This window comes from Brassica napus, chromosome C4, assembly GCF_020379485.1.
Source record: "Brassica napus cultivar Da-Ae chromosome C4, Da-Ae, whole genome shotgun sequence".
Taxonomy (NCBI): domain Eukaryota; kingdom Viridiplantae; phylum Streptophyta; class Magnoliopsida; order Brassicales; family Brassicaceae; genus Brassica; species Brassica napus.
Genome location: NC_063447.1, coordinates 40,356,734 through 40,374,659, shown reverse-complemented (window position 1 = coordinate 40,374,659; position 17,926 = coordinate 40,356,734). Strand labels below are relative to the sequence as shown.

Here is a 17,926-nt window from a genome sequence, read left to right as displayed (position 1 = left end):
TAACATATTTATATAATTATGAGATAAGACATTTATGAATATAAGGTAAAGTAGGAGTTATCAATACACCCGGATTCTAATTCATAATCGAAACCGATCCATCACGGTATCGCTTATATTAGAATCTAAAAACATTAATATGAACTTGAACTTTATATTAAACCAATAGATACATAGGTCACATAGAATATAAAATATTCTTACATTCTCCCACTTGACCTTTGTGTCTACTTAAGGTTCAATAACTTTAATGTGCACTTTTATATCAAATTCACTTGATCTTTACTAAAAATTTGAATTGATCGAATCATGGCGGTTGTATGCCATTAAACGACATAGTCCCTTCCATGTATCACAAATCAATTCCAATTTTATATCAATCCTTATATGAGAAGAACTTTTATTTCTCAAACCAACCATATGTTATCTACAAACCATAAGTGTATACACATACTTTAATGATAACATAATAAATAAATCAGAAACATAATTTATGTGAATTCTCAGTGTCAAATACATAATGAGCATCCCATAACTAAAATAGCAAAGCCTTATCTATAATACCCATACGTTCTACATGGCCATTGAACGCCTTGGGTGGTAAACCTTTAGTTAGCGGATCCGCTACCATCATGTCCGTCCTTATGTGCTCGAATGACACTCTCTGTTTCTGAACTTCTTCTTTAACAGACAGGTACTTTAACTCCATGTGCTTAGCACCCTTCGAGTACTTGTCGTTCTTTGAAAAGAAGACAGCTGCTGAATTATCGCAGTAAATTCTCAGCGGCTTGGCTATAGTGTCGACAATCCGAAGCCCTGAGATAAAGTTCCGCAGCCATAGTGCATGAATTGTGGCCTCAAAGCATGCCACAAATTCAGCCTCCATAGTGGAAGTAGCAATGACAGACTGCTTTCCACTCTTCCATGATATTGCTCCCCCAGCTAATAGGAACAAGTAGCCAAACGTCGATTTTCTGCTATCAACGCATCCGGCATAGTCTGAATCTGAATATCCTATAACTTCCAGCTGATCAGATCTCCTATATGTAAGCATGTTCTCTTTGGTGCCTTGCAAGTACCTGAGAACCTTCTTTGCAGCTTTCCAGTGGTCCATTCCGGGATTACTTTGATATCGACCCAACATTCCAACAGCAAAGTTGATATCAGGTCGAGTACATGTTTGAACATAGTTCAAACTCCCAACCACCGATGCATAGGGAATTCTTTCCATTTCTTTCCGCTCCAATTCATTTTTAGGACATTGCATTTTACTGAACTTGTCCCCCTTCTGAATTGGAGTTATTCCTGCAGAGCATTTCTCCATTTTATATCTCTTTAAGATCTTATTGATATATCCTTCCTGAGACAAACTTAACTGTCCTTGTGATCTATCTCGAAATATTCTATTCCGATCACATAAGATGCCTCACCCATATCTTTCATTTCAAAGTTCTTAGAGAGATACTTCTTCACATCATGTAACATACCCATGTCATTTGCAGCAAGTAAAATATCATCAACATATAGGACTAAAATCACAAACTTACTCCCACTGATCTTAATGTAGATACATCGATCAACAATGATCTCTACAAAACCATATGAAGTGATGGTATCATTAAACTTTATATACCATTGTCGAGAAGCTTGTTTTAGTCCATATATTGACTTTCTCAGCTTACACACCAAATTTTCTTTTCCTGTGACCACGAATCCTTCTGGTTGGTCCATATATACTTCCTCCTCAAGATCTCCATTCAGAAAGGCGGTTTTCACATCCATCTGGTGAAGCTCAAGATCATAATGAGCCACCAAAGCCAAAACAATTCTAAGAGAATCCTTCTTTGAAACCGGAGAGAAGGTCTCTTTATAGTCAATGCCATCTTTCTGGGTGAAACCTTTAGCAACAAGGCGAGACTTGCGTCTTTCAGGTTTACCTTTCGAGTCACGTTTAGTCTTATAGACCCATTTACAACCAATGGTTTTGAAACCATCAGGCAACTCTACTAAGTCCCATACATGATTATCATCCATAGATTTCATTTCTTCTTTTGAGCCATCAACCACTCTTCAGAATTGTCACTTTCCATGGCCATTTTGAATGAGATCGGATCGTCATCCATGCTTAAGTCACATTCATTTTCAATAGTGTAAACCACGTAATCGTTTGAAATGGCAGATCTTCTTTCTCTTCCAGATCGCCTTAAAGGTATTTGTGGATCACTATTCTCTTCTTGAATTATGACATGTTCATCAACAGTATTTTCAGCTAGTGGAATTGGCTCATCATTATGTTGTCCTATTGTGTCATTAGAGTCTGATGCAACAATAGGAACAACTACTTTAGGTGGAACTACAGGTGAAGGAACTTCAACCTGAACTTCATTAATGTCCACTTTTCGTGGTTCACCACTCCCACTAGTTTCACCGTTTTCAATGAACCTAGCATTACCCGAATCAACTATTCTCGTACTATGGTTAGGACAATAAAATGTATACCCCTTTGATTTTTCAGGATAGCCAATGAAAAATCCACTGACAGTCCTAGAATCAAGTTTCTTTTCTTGTGGATTATATAGCCTTACTTCTGCTGGACAACCCCACACACGTAGATGTCTTAAACTAGGTTTCCTTCCCGTCCACAGCTCATAAGGAGTCTTAGGAACTGCCTTACTAGGAACCCGGTTCAGCACATACGTTGCAGTTCTTAATGCATATATCCACAAAGAAAGGGGTAATGAGCAATTACTCAACATGCTCCTAACCATTTCTATTAAGGTACGGTTCCGCCTCTCAGCTACACCATTCTGCTGAGGAGTACCAGGCATTGTGTATTGTCCACATATGCCCCTACTTTCAAGTAATTTTGCAAATGGACCAGGACATTGTCCACTTTCATCGAATTTTCCATAAAATTCACCACCTCTATCAGATCTCACTATTTTAACCTTTTTATCTAACTGCCTTTCCACCTCGTCAATGAATACCTCTAGGACATTCACAGATTTAGACTTTTCATGCAGTAGATAGGTATATCCATACCGTGAGTAATCATCAATAAATGTGATGAAATATTTTTCGCCACTCCATGAAGGAGCATCGAAAGGGCCACATATATCGGTGTGTATTAACTCAAGAAGCTGAGTGCTTCTTGTGGCTGGTTTCTTTAAAGTATGTTTCGTCTGCTTTCCCTTAATGCAGTCTATGCATACATCTAAGTCACTGAAATCCAACTGAGGAAGAATTTCATTCTTTATTAACCTCTTAATTCTTTCTTTGGAAATATGACCTAGTCGTTGATGCCACAAGAAAGCAGAACTTTCATTAATTGCGCTACGCTTAATGCCTCGACTTTCAACATTAAATAAGGATTCAGAAAACTTTGCATCAAGGTTGAACTTATAAAGTGAATCAAATAATACCACTACCATAAAAGTAATCATTTCGGTACAATGTGAAAACACCATGTGCAACCTTAATACTAAAACCTAAATTGTCCAACCTACTAACAGAAACAAGATTTCTAGCACACTCAGGTACATAGAGACATCCTTCAAGATCCACATGACTTCCAGTGTCCAAGATCAATCTATACGTCCCAATTCCTTCTATTTGTGCCTTCATCCTGTTTCCCATGAACAAGTACTGTTCAGGTCCTCTTATGGGCTGGATCGAACTGAATCCCTGTTTAATATGAGACACATGAGTAGTAGCACCAGAATCTAACCACCAAGTATTATTAGGAACTTCAACAAGATTCATTTCATAGCAAACAAAGCTGTAATGTTTACCTTTCTTGTCGAACCAATCCTTCCTTTTAGGACAATCCTTCTTGAAGTGTCCTACTTGCTTACAAAAGAAACATTTCTTTTCCTTCTGGATTTGACTTTGAGGTCCTTTCACGAAGTTTTTAGCATTCCTTTTGCCTTTCCTACTTGATGTTCTTTTGCTGCTACTGGCACTTCCAAGACCTACGAGGTTAGCAACTTGATCTTTCATCTTCCTTAATCTCCCCTCCTCTTGAATTAGCATAGCCTTTAATTCTTTAAAGTTCCATTTATCCTTAATGGTGTTGTAAATTCACCTGGAACTGGCTAAATTCAAGAGGTAGAGAGTTCATGATGAATTGGACCAAGAATTGCTCATGTACCTCCATTCCCAAGGTCGTTAACTTTGCTGCCAGATTAGACATGTGCGTCAAATGATCATGGATTGGCTGAGACCAGTCAAACTTCTTTGTAGTTAGCTCATTCATGAGACTTCCTACAATCGACTTGTCAGCCAATTCCGATTGTGAACACTCCTTAATTTTCTCTATGAATTCCCTTGCTTTCTCTGTCTTAGGCATTGATGGCTTAATACTTTCTGCCATCGTCAACCTCATAAGGTTCAAGCTCAGCCTGTTAGATCGCTCCCATCTCTCATAACGAGACTTTTCAGATTCGGAGCTATCTACTGTAATAGCTGAGGGTTCCTCATCAGTTAGTATGGCAGAGTCCAAAGCCATTACACCCAGTGTAAACCGGATTTGCTCGAACCACTCACCATAGTTGAGGCCATTAAACTTTACAACAGAGTTAGCAGATGCAAATACATTTGATGAAGCTGCAAGCATTCATACATGTTTACCCGTTAGTGCTTTGAGACTTTAATATATATTCAGACTAATAGAAACTTTTAACACTTATATTTTAAATAACCTTTGGGCAATATTTAAATATAAGTACTTTCATTGATGCTAATTATATATTCTTTAATATTAATCATATCAACTTTAGTCAAATAAATATGTCATCTTTGGATATACATATTATTCACTATAGTAGAAAATGATTAATTCTTTTCTTATTATTAATTATATTTAATGATCCACCTTTGGGTGATCTCCTAAATATAAATAATAATTTAATTGATCAATCAAACTTTTATGTCATTTAGCATCCTTGATCAAGATCAATTATAAATTCTATAGATTTTAATATTTGTAAGTAAATAACAAGATCACTTTGGTGACTAACATGTTATAAACTATACAACATTAAATATTAATAGGTAAATTTATCCTAATATTATGTTATATATATATATTATATATATATATATATTTTTTTTTTTTTTTTAATATTTCATAACAAAGTTACCTATTAATAAAATGCAGCGGAAGCATTTAACCGTAAAGACACAACACTCGGTTCCTTGTTTTTTTTTTTTTTTTTTTTTTTTTAAACCATGCATACACACGTTTGTTCCATGACACAACTTCTCATTGCTGACTTTTCATACATGTGTGTAGTAACCGTTAACACGTCCAGAATTTAACCATAATGAATTAACTATTTCACTCATAATTATGAATTCAAACGCATTCATGAATCAACGAAACCAGCAATTTATGTTGCTGTAACTTAATTGAGTAAAATAATTAATTCTAACCAATCTTTTTGTGACGGCGCACTACACAAAACCCCTTAATCATGCATGTGCCTTTATCGTGAAATCTTGACACTTTTAAACAATTAAAATTTATGCAGAGATGTGAATCCTTCTTGTCTTTTAACGGAACATATTATTAATTCAAGCAAATAAGGTTACGTCAACGACTACCAGATCCGTGCATAACTTGCAGTTCGATTCATAACCGTAATATACACTTGTTCTCAGACTTGATCAAATGCACTTTAACGGTAAGTACGTTTACAATCTACGCCATCCAGTTTACGAGAACTTATGTTAACTTTTACATGGATCATGAACACTCTTTAAAATGGATTAAACCATATATGTTCATAACTTTTCCAAACGCCTAATTGGTGAATTAATTAAATCTAGAATGGCTCTGATACCACATGTTAATCTATTTCAAGACCAAGACCTAATTTTAGATTTGACTTAATTCAATCCTAACATGATTCTAAAGAAGGTAGGAACACTAACCTTGATCCATGCTTGGATGCAATCCCACCAATTGATGTTCTCCTCTTTAACCTTCTTTCTTTGGTGGTTTCCTTGATGGAGAAGAAACCCCAAACCTTCCCTTAATCTCTCTTGTTAATAATCAGTATTATTATTATGTGTTTTTTGAAAGACTCTCACTTTTCTTACGTGAATAAAAAAGATGATGCATAAGGTCTTTTATATTAGGCAAACAGTTGTGTGTGTTAAGCAACACAACTCTCCATAATTCCAACATAACTCTTTGATATAATAACCGTACCACAACGTATAGTCATATATGTTATATACCATTATTTAATATATATATATAACATATATTATATAATTATGAGATTAAGGACATTTATGAATATAAGGTAAAGTAGGAGGGTTATCAATACACCCGGATTCTAATTCATTAATCGAAACCGATCCATCACGGTATCGCTTTATATTAGAATCTAAAAACATTAATATGAACTTGAACTTTATATTAAACCAATAGATACATAGGTCACATAGAATATAAAATATTCTTACATACTTAACATGCATGCAAAGTCAACCACCAGTCTCTTGACCACACCTCATCCGGAACAGAGCTTGTGTTCTTCAAACATTAAATGAAGATGAATATATACGTCCTGCTTTTAACGTCTTTGTACTTACTTTTTAAGCCATTCTTCCGATTTTTTTAGCCAACTTTAATTAAGGGTTAAGACTGAAGCATACTGTTCAATAAACATACCAATTAAATGCAGGGAAATTAAACTAACTAGTGATACATGAGGACGTAACTAAATGGTTACTTTAAATATAACGAGGGAAACAAAAGATTTTTAACTATGAGAGAAATTTTGAAATGGAAAATTCATAAAGCAGACCCTAAGTACACCTCACGTGAAAGTGTCTTGTTAAAATCCAAGAGAAAGTAACTCCTAGTGTAAACAACTCTTTCTATATTGGTTTATGGTAATTTGTAATTTCTTACGGTGAAGCTTTTTGAGGCCGATGGGTATGTATGTAAGTTGTAACTTTCCAAGAGATGGGAATTTTATTCAAGTGGGTCCCGTCCCATTTGATCCACTGCGGGGCAAGTGTGGATCTAGCAATTTGGAAAATTTGAGCTGCAGGTGCGATTGCAGGTTGAGCTTATTTTAAACGGGACGGATGCAGGTCGACCGAAATTGATTAGCAGGTACCTGCGAACCCGCAAAATATTTTTTTTTAAAAATATTCTTTTAAAAAATAATATATTTTTGTAAAAATATATAAAATATTACAAATATTTATATTATTTTAATTACAAATATATAATTTATATTATTTTTAACAAACTAATTAATATATAATTAAAAATTATATTTTTATTATATTTAATAACACTCGTGGGTTCCACGGGTTACCAGCAAATTTGACGGGGCGGGTCCGATATTTTACGAAAAAATTTCCCAATCCGCAGGTTGGTGGGTCAAGTGAGGTGGGTTGACCTGCAAAACGAGCTCTTTGGCTCTGATTGGTATACATCGATTAATCATGGAGTCGCAAAAAATCAATTAAGCTGCAGAAAATTTTCAATTTTGCAGAATGGCGGAATATATATTAGATTATTAAAATATTTTATATGGTATTTATTTTATTATAAGACAAAATAAATTTAAATAATAAACTAATTACTACAAAATGTGAAAGTAATTAAAATCTATTAAAAATACTTTACTTGTTATTATAAATATTTAGATAATTTTTAATACATTTTAATACATTATTAATAATTGATTGACATATTATAATATATAAAACAAATTCTAGTATAATTTTATGATTAAAATATTTAATGTTATTTATTTAAAATTTTGGAAATGGTATAATCATACAATTTAAAAATATGAAAGTGTTGCTTTTGTAAATAATCCACTAAAATTCACTTATGAAAAGTTCATTTGTATTTATGTCAGCAAGTGCGTTTTTATGTTTTGTTTTTCACTCCGCAATTTTTCTTCATTGGCAAAATAGTTGCGTAATCTCTTTTAATAAAACACGATTCTGCCATTCCGCAAGGTTACCGATCAGAGCTTATATGCCAATAGCCGAGTTCTATTTATTTATTGAGAAATATTATGATAAGTTTATTGGTCAAACGTATCGAAAATGTACGATTAAGATAAAAGAGAAGCACTGAGATAAAACCGCAAATTAACAGAGAAGTTCACGTGAAGAGAAGAACACATTGATCTGACTGATGTTATAGCTAGCTATCTATTCAAACTCTACGTTATTGATTGTGATTAGACTTTGTGTCTCATTTGTTTTGTCTTTTCCCTCTATTCATTTGTCGACTATTTTTCCACAAAAGCAAGTTATGCTCATAATCACAAATTGTCCATTGTAAGATCAAAACCAGTTGAGTTTTAAGGAATTCATGATGAAGCAAGTCTAGCCTTCCGTGGACCGTGATAATAAACCTATAGGCTATGAAGACTATTTAAACCAAATATATAGAGAAACCTATACGAAAACGAAATATGAAGTAATAAATTCTGAAATTAAACAAAAGGAGTAAAGTGGGATGGGTCCATGTTTATTGTGCATGTGACAAACAATCAAAGCCCACACCATTAATGAGAAGTTGAAGAGAAATTTATATGCTTTTTCAACTTCAATTCTTTCTCTCTTGTTTCCTATTCTGTACTCTGTCCGGATTTTGCCCATAACTTCTTCTCTGTTTCCACAATGGTCTAGTTACAGCCCACGTTAGAATCATTACCATGAAGTGTTTTTATTAGTTTTGTTATTAGACATTCCAATAAATTCACTGTACTGTGTCAGGATAAGTGTAGCTTAATGATAGTATAATATAAGATGCTTTTGGGACCTCGTTATTATATAAATAAAGATAACCTGTGAGATACACGCTGCAAGGCCGCGCAATGTGGAGCTTCTTCACTCACAAATAATCATTTCTCTTCATTGAATGTACCCTTTCTTCAAATAAATAAAAGAGAAATTAAAAACACACCACACTTAGAAGAACAGAGAGATAAGAGAGAAAAAGAAGAAGATCTAATCCATGGGTGGTTCCACAAGCAAGCAAAAGAGAAACACTGCTAGGAGAAGTATCAAGGGGAGATCAAATGAAGAGAGGAGAAGGCGGACAAGAAGGGAGCTGGATGAGAAAGAGAGAGTCATTTCGGCTCTGAAGATGGCTGAGACAGAGTGGAGGACAGAGAGGAAGAATCTGAGAGAAGAGGGGAAGAAGCTGAGGCAAAAGATGCAAGAGAAAGAAGAAGCAAAGGCGAAACAACGCGAGTGGGAATGGGTCGTGGAACAGATGTGCTTAGAGAGAGCTGTGAGGGAAGAAGCTGTGGAGAGGTGGAAACAACTCTATTTCGCTATTAAGACTGAGCTTGATGATCTGATCCACACAACATATGGTAAAAAGTTGCAAACTAGTCTCAAATTTTAGCTTTTGGTTTCGGTCTTTGAGAAATAAAAAAGTAATGAGTTGATATTTGTAGGAGAGACACTGCGACAGAAACCGCATGAAGGAGAAGTAAAGAACACAGTGCAAGAACTCAAGAAGGAAGTTAAAGTTAGGGAAGAAACCATTGAGACACTCAAAGGAAGAATAGCTTTGATGGAGAAACAAAGACATGGGAAGGAGAGAGAAATCGATTTGCTGAGACAGAGTCTACGAATCCTCGGCAGTAGCAGCGGGAAGAACAAGGCACCTTCATCTGCTCCCAAAAATCTGCCGACATTCAAAACAAAATTCATCGCAGCATGTAAATAAACAGTTCCTTTAGTCATATATTAAATCACTTCCCCACAGGGATTGCTGAATAAGTAGTAGACTCAGTAAGGTTCGAGACACTGTAAGCCATTTATTCCTGTATATACTTCACAAGTAATATAAAATCAAGCATCGAGAAAACACAGGGGTAAAAAAAAACACGCTTAATGATCAGATACTAAGATTCACTGTGTCATTATGGATGCAAAACTAGTTCAATTGCTTCCTTGAAATGATTTCCTCCAGTTTCAGTTCTAGATTTAACTAGTGTATTTTTCTGACTTAGAGCACGGGGAACTAAGAACTGGATAAAATAAAACTCACAAAGTTCCTACATGGTTTCACTGAGCTTGTACTAAAGAGCATCATTGACATCTATACCCTTCAAATATTTTGTATAACTTCCAACCATTCTTGCTCCCTTTTGATATGGTGTCTATGTTTATGTTTTTCAAGACGAACCAAGGGTCGCTCCAAAATAATTACATTTGTGTACACAATATTCTTTACTTTTAATCAAATGAGAAAACAATGCAACCCAGTTGATGCTTATCTCTTGTAAATTGGTATACAGTGTGAATCCGGTGAAGGTGGAGCGAGCCATTAGATGCTCTCATATTGGCCATAGCTCTCTCCCATTGATCATATACTAGTCTTTTCAACTCCTTCCAGATCTTCAACATTTTTGTAATATAATTTCACACTCTAGAAGGATTGCCAAAAAAAAAAAGATTCCAATAAGTTATGAAATTCCCCACCAAAAATGGGCTTGCAGTGTTTATATGCTACTATCATGTGAGAGATTGAATCTTTAACAACTTTGGAGTTACATTTATCCCCAGTAAAGTGCACCAATAACATACCTCTAACAGTGTGACGTAATAGAAATCCTCCATATGCTGCATAAGGGCACTCCCATCACGAATTGCGTTGAATAGTTTGATTTCAGTTTGAAGTACCTGCTCAACGAGTTCCTTCTCACCTTTCATCTGAAAGATAGCACCAATTTTAAATCCAAGATTACTAGTAATCATCCCTACATCTTCCGACGTACCTCATATGTAGAAACTTCTAAACCGTACAAGAGTAATAGGTAAATAAGTTTTGAATTCGTATATGGATAAACGTGTATGCCACACGTGCATATGAAGCCAACACAACAAAATAGCTGCTAGTAGCGTAAACATAGGATTATAGGACGATAGTAAGAGCAGCTCCTAGGAAGTAAAAGTCAGTTCAAAGAACTCTTATTCCTGTTTTGTATTCAATTATTAGCTATGGAAAACAAGTAACCCCAATAACAAACATATGGAGACGAAATATATGAGACACAGAAACAGAAAAAACAAAAAGTAAAACGATGATAATTGATTAAAATTAGTGAGTAAACCAAAATAAAAATAGGTTTTAGAGGACTTACAAATCTACTAACAAGAATATCAGGTGTCGCTTCCCCTATCACCTCACCATGATAACCATCTTTCTGAAAATCCATGTTCTGCTGCAACATTATATTACTCATCAGCAAACTTTTGATTATTAATCACATTATACTGTGGAGAAGAAGCATATTATATAACTTAAAGCGCTCATAACGAATAAATGGTTTGTCACGTTCAAAGAAACGTTCTGCATATTTCAGCAGGTTACACACACTATACTTACCCAAGACAAAAACAATCAAATGAGAAAACTAAGAAATAATGATCAAATGGTTCGCTTACCACTTCTCCAGCAGCGAGATAAACAGGATGAGCAACATGACAATAACCCATTAAGCGAGGAACTGTGGGAATTATGTCTCTGTGGTTTACGACTCTCCAGCTGTCTTTTACTTTCTGCAGAAAGAACAGATTGCAAAACATATAAACCAATGAGATTTTTTATGACGATGTGCCCATCTCACTCCACACTTGTCAATAACAATTTGTCACGTTAGAAGAGACATGACCTGGTTGTAAACATCAGCGAATTTTTTGTTGCCTACTCTTGGAGATCCAAAATTGTACATAGTAACAGTGATTGCTCCACGTCTAACAAACATACAAAAATCATGTTACTAAAATGCCAAACGAGCCGCTAGTTGTCAGGGGAAGGGATTTCTCATCATACTTACTTAGCTAATTGGCTTGACGCAAGTTCAATAGCCAAGAGTGTAGCTAATGCCCCACCCAAGCTATGGCCAGTCACATAAACATGCCATTTATCTTCATGCTCAGCAACATCATCTCTGCCAATGGGAAGAGAGAGCATATGCATCAGAAAATATATCTAAAGACGTAATGACCAACCACTATATTGTACCGTCCTCAGCAAATAGGTGAATAACAAGCACATACATGTATCCAATTGCCATTTTGAGCAGCGATATTATCCTTATCCGTACTGAATCGTATGCACTCAGAAATCCACTATGGACCTGCCAAATCCATAGCAGCATTAAGGAAATAGCTCAGTAAAGGGTACACAACGCCAGAGTTTACAACATACCTGTACTTCTTCTTTGAAATCCCCACCAATCCGTTCAGGATTTAAACTGCAGCAACATACATTGAAAATGTTGAGTGAGAGATGAATAATAGCTTGTTAAAACTTCAAATGTGTATAGAAGCTGAAGAAAAGATGGCACTGACCCAACAGGAACTAGCATCAAGTCAGTCTGCAAATCTTTCCACTTTGTCTGACAAAATATGAAACATTGAGGCTCATAACTCCAAGGAGAAAAATAAACAACATAATATTGAGAAGAGGAGATATAGATACATATATACCTGTTCAGTTCCTCGGAAAGCTATAACTACTCTTTTCCTCCTTGCGTCACGCCAAATCGCCACCTGCAGATTGCAAATTAGTCTATCAGTTTCTAATATGAATTTGTTTTCCTGGAAACAATTTACATCAGTTAGTAAACGAGAAGAAGAGTCTTTACTTGAGTGTCAGTGATGTCATTGTCAAGGAAACATAGCTTTTCAAATTCAGATTTGATAAAGCTTGGATGCCCCAAGGCAGTGGCAAGCATTGCCCATGCCTCCATAGCACTTTCTGCGCTAGAAAAGAGTGTTTTCATTTCCTCGGCGTTCTTTTCATCCTCTCCGTCAACATTGACTAGACCAGAGAGTTTCTCACTCTTAGAGAAATCGGAACCACCATTTTTTTCTGAGACCTTCTCTGTACCAAGACCGTTCTTGCTTAATTGAGGCACTACTGCTTTTAAAACCATTAAAGCACCAAAGACATTATCAGCCTGCTTAAGCAATTCTTGTGTTGCATTCTTCATGTCTGCAATGGAAGACTTGGGTGCATTAGTAGCAAGCTGACCACCTTCCTTTTCATCATCAACTTCTCGAGTATCAGCAGTGGCAAGCCCTGATTCAATGTAACCAGCTTCTGCAGTTTTTCGTGATTGTAGACCAAATTTTTCCAGTATTTCCATCCCATCTAACTTCAATTTCTTAGGTGATGGCAGACCAAGTTTCTGCACTATGTTTTGACTAACTATGTCAGGGAAGCTATCCCACAAATTACTTTCTGACCGAATGCTACCACTTTCATTGCTGCTCCCATCATCATCACCTTCTTTATCTTCACTACTGTGTTTTGTATCCAATGAATCCTCAAAGCTAGAGTTTTTGTCATCTTCGGAACCATCCATATTGTTGTTTCGAAGTTCAGTGTTCTTAAGAGGAGTATCATTGAGTGACTTTAACTGTCCAAATGCATACTCTACAAATTGACGTGCTGGAATGGCATCAGAGTCAACAAGATTGCTCAAAACTGACTCAATTTCGTTTCTTTTAAGAAATTCTGAAATAAACGGTAACTTCCACCACTTCTTTTCATCTTCAATCTCCTCAAATCCCTTGTATCTAATCTGAAATTATTTTAAAATACCGTCAGGAAAAATGCCAAAGTAGTAGAGATACTAACATTTTGGGTTTAGCATACACAAACATGTGAATCTATGGAACATAAGAAAGAGGTACAATTTACATAAGTGAATCATTCGTCACAGGGAACCTCAGTCATTGTATACTTTTCAGCCAACAAAGTAATAATGTAAGATTCATAAAAAACTAACAGAATAAACTAACCTCCAGTTGAACTTTCCCACCACCTCCAATACCGTCTAATTCTACAAGCACCTCGTGCAAGTTTCCTTAGCAAAAGAGAAAAGAACAAGTATACATTTTGAGACTGAAGTTGCAAGTAAGACGTGTGGTAGGTTCATCAGATATATCACTGATCCACAGATGATTTTCCTCTAGTCTTAATAACCGCCAAAACCTCGCCAAGTGTCTCGTAATCTTACTATTTGCTAGTGTATAGTGTTCTCGAGGAGGGTCACTGGAGAACTTTGGATCCGTATTAAAAAGAAGTATACCCAACAAAAACAGACATTTCTCCCCTAAATGCTTAAAACTCAGAAATTATGTAATGAACGTGTGAACCACAACTCACCATCACAAATGCAGTCCAGGTCGACTTCGGAGTTCCCCATCCGTTTATGTGGGGTGACAAGATTTGCATCCCAAGCAGCAATCTGACGCTCATCGAATAACATAATAGTTGACTATGTTTAAAACTCAAAACTTCAATTAATACTTTGACTAGCGCTACTTTCAGAATTGACCAGGGCCAGGCCACACAAACAAATATTGTACCTGTATCTTTTTTGCAGGAGGCAGCTTGATATTTAAAACAAAGTCTTCGTTCCATTTGGGCTCTTTTGTCCTGTCAATAAAGTTCAACACTTATACCAGTAACTAAGGCCTGCCTTCATAACATCAAATAAGAAATAAACATATGGATTTCTAAGGGTCACAACTTTGAGATAAAACGGAAAATCTACTTGGAAACTCAACATCAAAGCTAACTTTTGATTAAGAAGCCACATAACTAATAAAAACACTTGTATTATGATCAAGCTAAATACAAAAAAAAACGAAAATTGCAAGAAACTTGCCCCCATTTGGTTTTGCTTTTAGCAGCCTGACCATCCAAGTCCATCACGACGTACGGATCACTAGTTCCCTGAAACCAGAAACCAAAAACCAATAAGAATAATTAAGCCAAAATTTAAAAAGAAGATGAAGTGTTCAAGAAAAAACACAAACCCATGGATCCAAGGCAGGAAAATCAAATCCTCTCTTGAGTTTAATAAATAACTGTCCATCATATACTTGTCTTACAAATGACCTGAAGCAAGTATAATAATAACAATCTAATATCTTTCATCATCTAGTATAACTCTTTGGCAACAAAGACGTCAATGAAAAGAGTGACATACTCTGAGAGGAAGAGAGTTTTACAACCAGCTGCATTAACCTCGCGTTTCCCGATGTTTTCCTGAGAAAAATCAAACAATCAAAGCAGGAGGATACAAGATTCTCCCAGCCAGAAGATTTAATTAGCAAAAGAAGAGTGATAATGAAGTTACCGGAGGTGTAGCGTATGACTCGAAAGCGAAACCGGCGAGGATGACGGCGAGGTTGATGTCGAACGGAGGCCGTTCAGGTTCCTGGTTCTCTGATAAAGAAGTTTCGAGACTTGATTGCTTCGTCGTCTCGGATTGGGCGCAGCAACTGAAGGAATTAGCTTTGGCTTTGGTTATCAAGCTTTCTCGGAAGCTGATTTTCCCGAGAAAGTGGTACGTGCGGGGAGTGAAGATGGTAGAGCAGCGACGGTGTTGTGGAGGGAGGCAGCAGTGTAGTTGCAGAGAATTCATGGGTGATCAGATCAATCAAAACTAGAGAAGAAGAAGAAGAAGGAAAATGTATTCTTCTTTCTTCTGGAGATTTCTGTGGGAGCCCAGTGTCCTCTTGTCTAAAGTGATAACGGACTCCTTTTCTCTTGACTGTGAACTTATATATTTTCGACATGCTTGCAAAAAAAAAAAAAAAAAAAAAAAAAAAAAAAGACAAAAATAGCACTAAATCAAGTTATCTTCCCAAACTAGCACTCAAAGTCAAAAGTCACAAAAATAGCACTTACTGTTTTATCAAAAGTCATAAACTTAGGGTTTAGAGTTAAAGGGTGGGGTTTAGGATTTAGTGTTTAGGGTTTAGGGTTTAGAGTTTAGGGTTTATGGTTTAAGGTTTAGGGTTTAGAGTTTAGGGTTTAGGGTTTATGGTTTAGGGTTTAGGGTTTAGAGTTGAGAAATGAGGTTTTGGGGATAGATTTCAAATTTTGAAAAATTAAAAAATTAAAATTTTCAAAGTATAAACTTAGAAATGTGCTATTTTGGTCATTTTAGTTTTTGAGTGCTATTTTTGTGATATAAACTTAAAAATGTGTTATTTTGGAAATTTGCCCAAAAAAAATAAGGTAATTAAAAAAGGATTAATTTGTTGATTTTTTTTTTGAGTGAATTAGGTGAAAACACATAGAAAATATGTATATTAGCAAAATCTATACTATACTAAAAGGGGGATATAAGCCATGGAGAGGGTGTCCACATAGGATAGAAAAATCAACCAATCAGAGAACCCGAAATTGCCATGTCATCTCATTTATTTTTCGTAAAAAACAAAAAAAACAATGCGAAGGTGAGAATCGAACCCGGGTTGGTATGATATATATATAGAACAGTTACCACTAAGCCATTGACACTTTCTTGGACACATATAAAGAACCACTAAGTATATAATCACAATCTTTTATGTACATTTACAATAATATGAATTCAACTTTCAAGACTCCGATACTTTGTTTTGTAAAAAAAAAAAAAGTAAGTGGCTAAGTTAATATATTCTTAGAAAGTGTGAGAACGTTGACAAATATGAAAAAGCATGGATTTTTGTTTTCGTGACAAAGTTAAGAATTTTGTAAAAGTAAGTTTAACATATAAATTTTCGTGACAAATATGAAAAAGCATAGATTTTTGTAAAATTTTGACAAAACAACTCAAAACATACTTCTCTAATGTCTTAATAAAATATTATTTAAGGGTGTAATAATTAAATATATTAATTCAATAAATTTTGTAATTTATAGACAAAACAATAACACAACAAATTTTGAAACATTTGTTTAACCTATCGATTTTTTTTCATGAGAATCCAACTAAACAAGATAAAAAAAAATTAGATTTACAAATATTTAATTACCATTTTATTCAATTTTGATTAATTTCAAATTGTCATAATGTATCTTTTTGAAGTTACAAATATGAAAAAGCATAGATTTTTGTACAATTTGACAAAACAACTCAAAACATATTTTTCTAATGTCTTAATAAAATATTATTTAAGGATGCAATAATTAAATATATTAATTCAATAAATTTTATAATTTATAGACAAAACAATACCACAACAAATTTTGAAACATTTGTTTAACCAATCGATTTTTTTTTTCATGAGAATCCAACTAAACAATTAGATTTACAAATATTTAATTACCATTTTATTCAATTTTGATTCATTTCAAATTGTAATAATGTATCTTTTTGAAGTTACAAAAAAATAATGTTCTTTCTTTATTACACTAGCATTGTATATAGATTCTATATACACAAAATAAATATAATATAACAACATAAGCTTGCTTTCCCCGATTCATATGAAAACTTTTTAAGTTATCCACCAAAGCAAATTAATTAAATCAATGAAATTGTTAAAATACAGCAAATTAATATATAATTTTATTTTAAATTAAATTATTTAAAAAGTGTATTTTCGTTAAAACAAAATAATAAATAAGTAAAACTGATTTGATGGTAATTTTTATGATATATATATATATATATATATATATATATATATATATATATATATATATCAATTCTGTGAAAGAAATAGAAGCTTAATATGGAAAAAAATCTTAAATACAAAAACCTCTAAAAATTAACAAAAAAAACTAATAAATTAAACTATGATATCACTTAAAAGCTTCTTAGACCATATTAATAAAATATTTAAGCGATAATTAGACAAATTTGATTTTTTTCCAGCAAAAAATTTATTATTAATTAGCATCAGTTATTTCAAGATGTTTAAGAAATGGTGGACAAAAAAATAAGATGGACATTAATGATATATGAACTATGAATAGTACTTTATGAAGCAGACTTAGATAACATATCTGCACATCCATTTCCAGTCCTTTTTGATGCTTAAATTCAATTTCTTCAGTTTAGTTATTCCACAAATAGATCGTATGAGATATTGTTTTGATATGTAGATTTGTTTTTTCAATGTT

The 17,926-nt window shown here is 34.4% G+C and overlaps 2 protein-coding genes across 3 annotated transcripts; one reads left to right on the top strand and one right to left on the bottom strand.

Moving 5' to 3' along the window:
* The first annotated feature begins 8,770 nt into the window (after positions 1-8,770).
* On the top strand, positions 8,771-9,868 carry LOC106426994. Its single transcript, XM_013867724.3, has 2 exons — positions 8,771-9,368; positions 9,453-9,868. The coding sequence occupies exons 1-2, from the start codon at positions 9,005-9,007 to the stop codon at positions 9,725-9,727; spliced, it is 639 nt and encodes a 212-aa protein (XP_013723178.2). The 5' UTR covers positions 8,771-9,004; the 3' UTR covers positions 9,728-9,868.
* Positions 9,869-10,095: 227 nt separating this feature from the next.
* On the bottom strand, positions 10,096-15,572 carry LOC106426993. 2 transcript variants are annotated; one of them, XM_013867721.3, is made up of 18 exons: positions 15,165-15,572; positions 15,015-15,073; positions 14,842-14,923; positions 14,691-14,758; positions 14,389-14,458; positions 14,186-14,267; positions 13,819-13,883; positions 12,657-13,598; positions 12,499-12,561; positions 12,361-12,407; positions 12,218-12,263; positions 12,067-12,146; positions 11,844-11,957; positions 11,679-11,760; positions 11,452-11,565; positions 11,148-11,228; positions 10,591-10,716; positions 10,096-10,432 (listed from the first exon to the last, which is right to left on the bottom strand). In XM_013867721.3, the coding sequence occupies exons 1-18, from the start codon at positions 15,450-15,452 to the stop codon at positions 10,370-10,372; spliced, it is 2,472 nt and encodes an 823-aa protein (XP_013723175.2). In that variant the 5' UTR covers positions 15,453-15,572; the 3' UTR covers positions 10,096-10,369. The 2 variants fall into 2 exon arrangements, with proteins under 2 accessions (XP_013723175.2, XP_013723176.2); XM_013867722.3 differs by having other exon boundaries at positions 11,148-11,225.
* Positions 15,573-17,926: the final 2,354 nt, after the last annotated feature.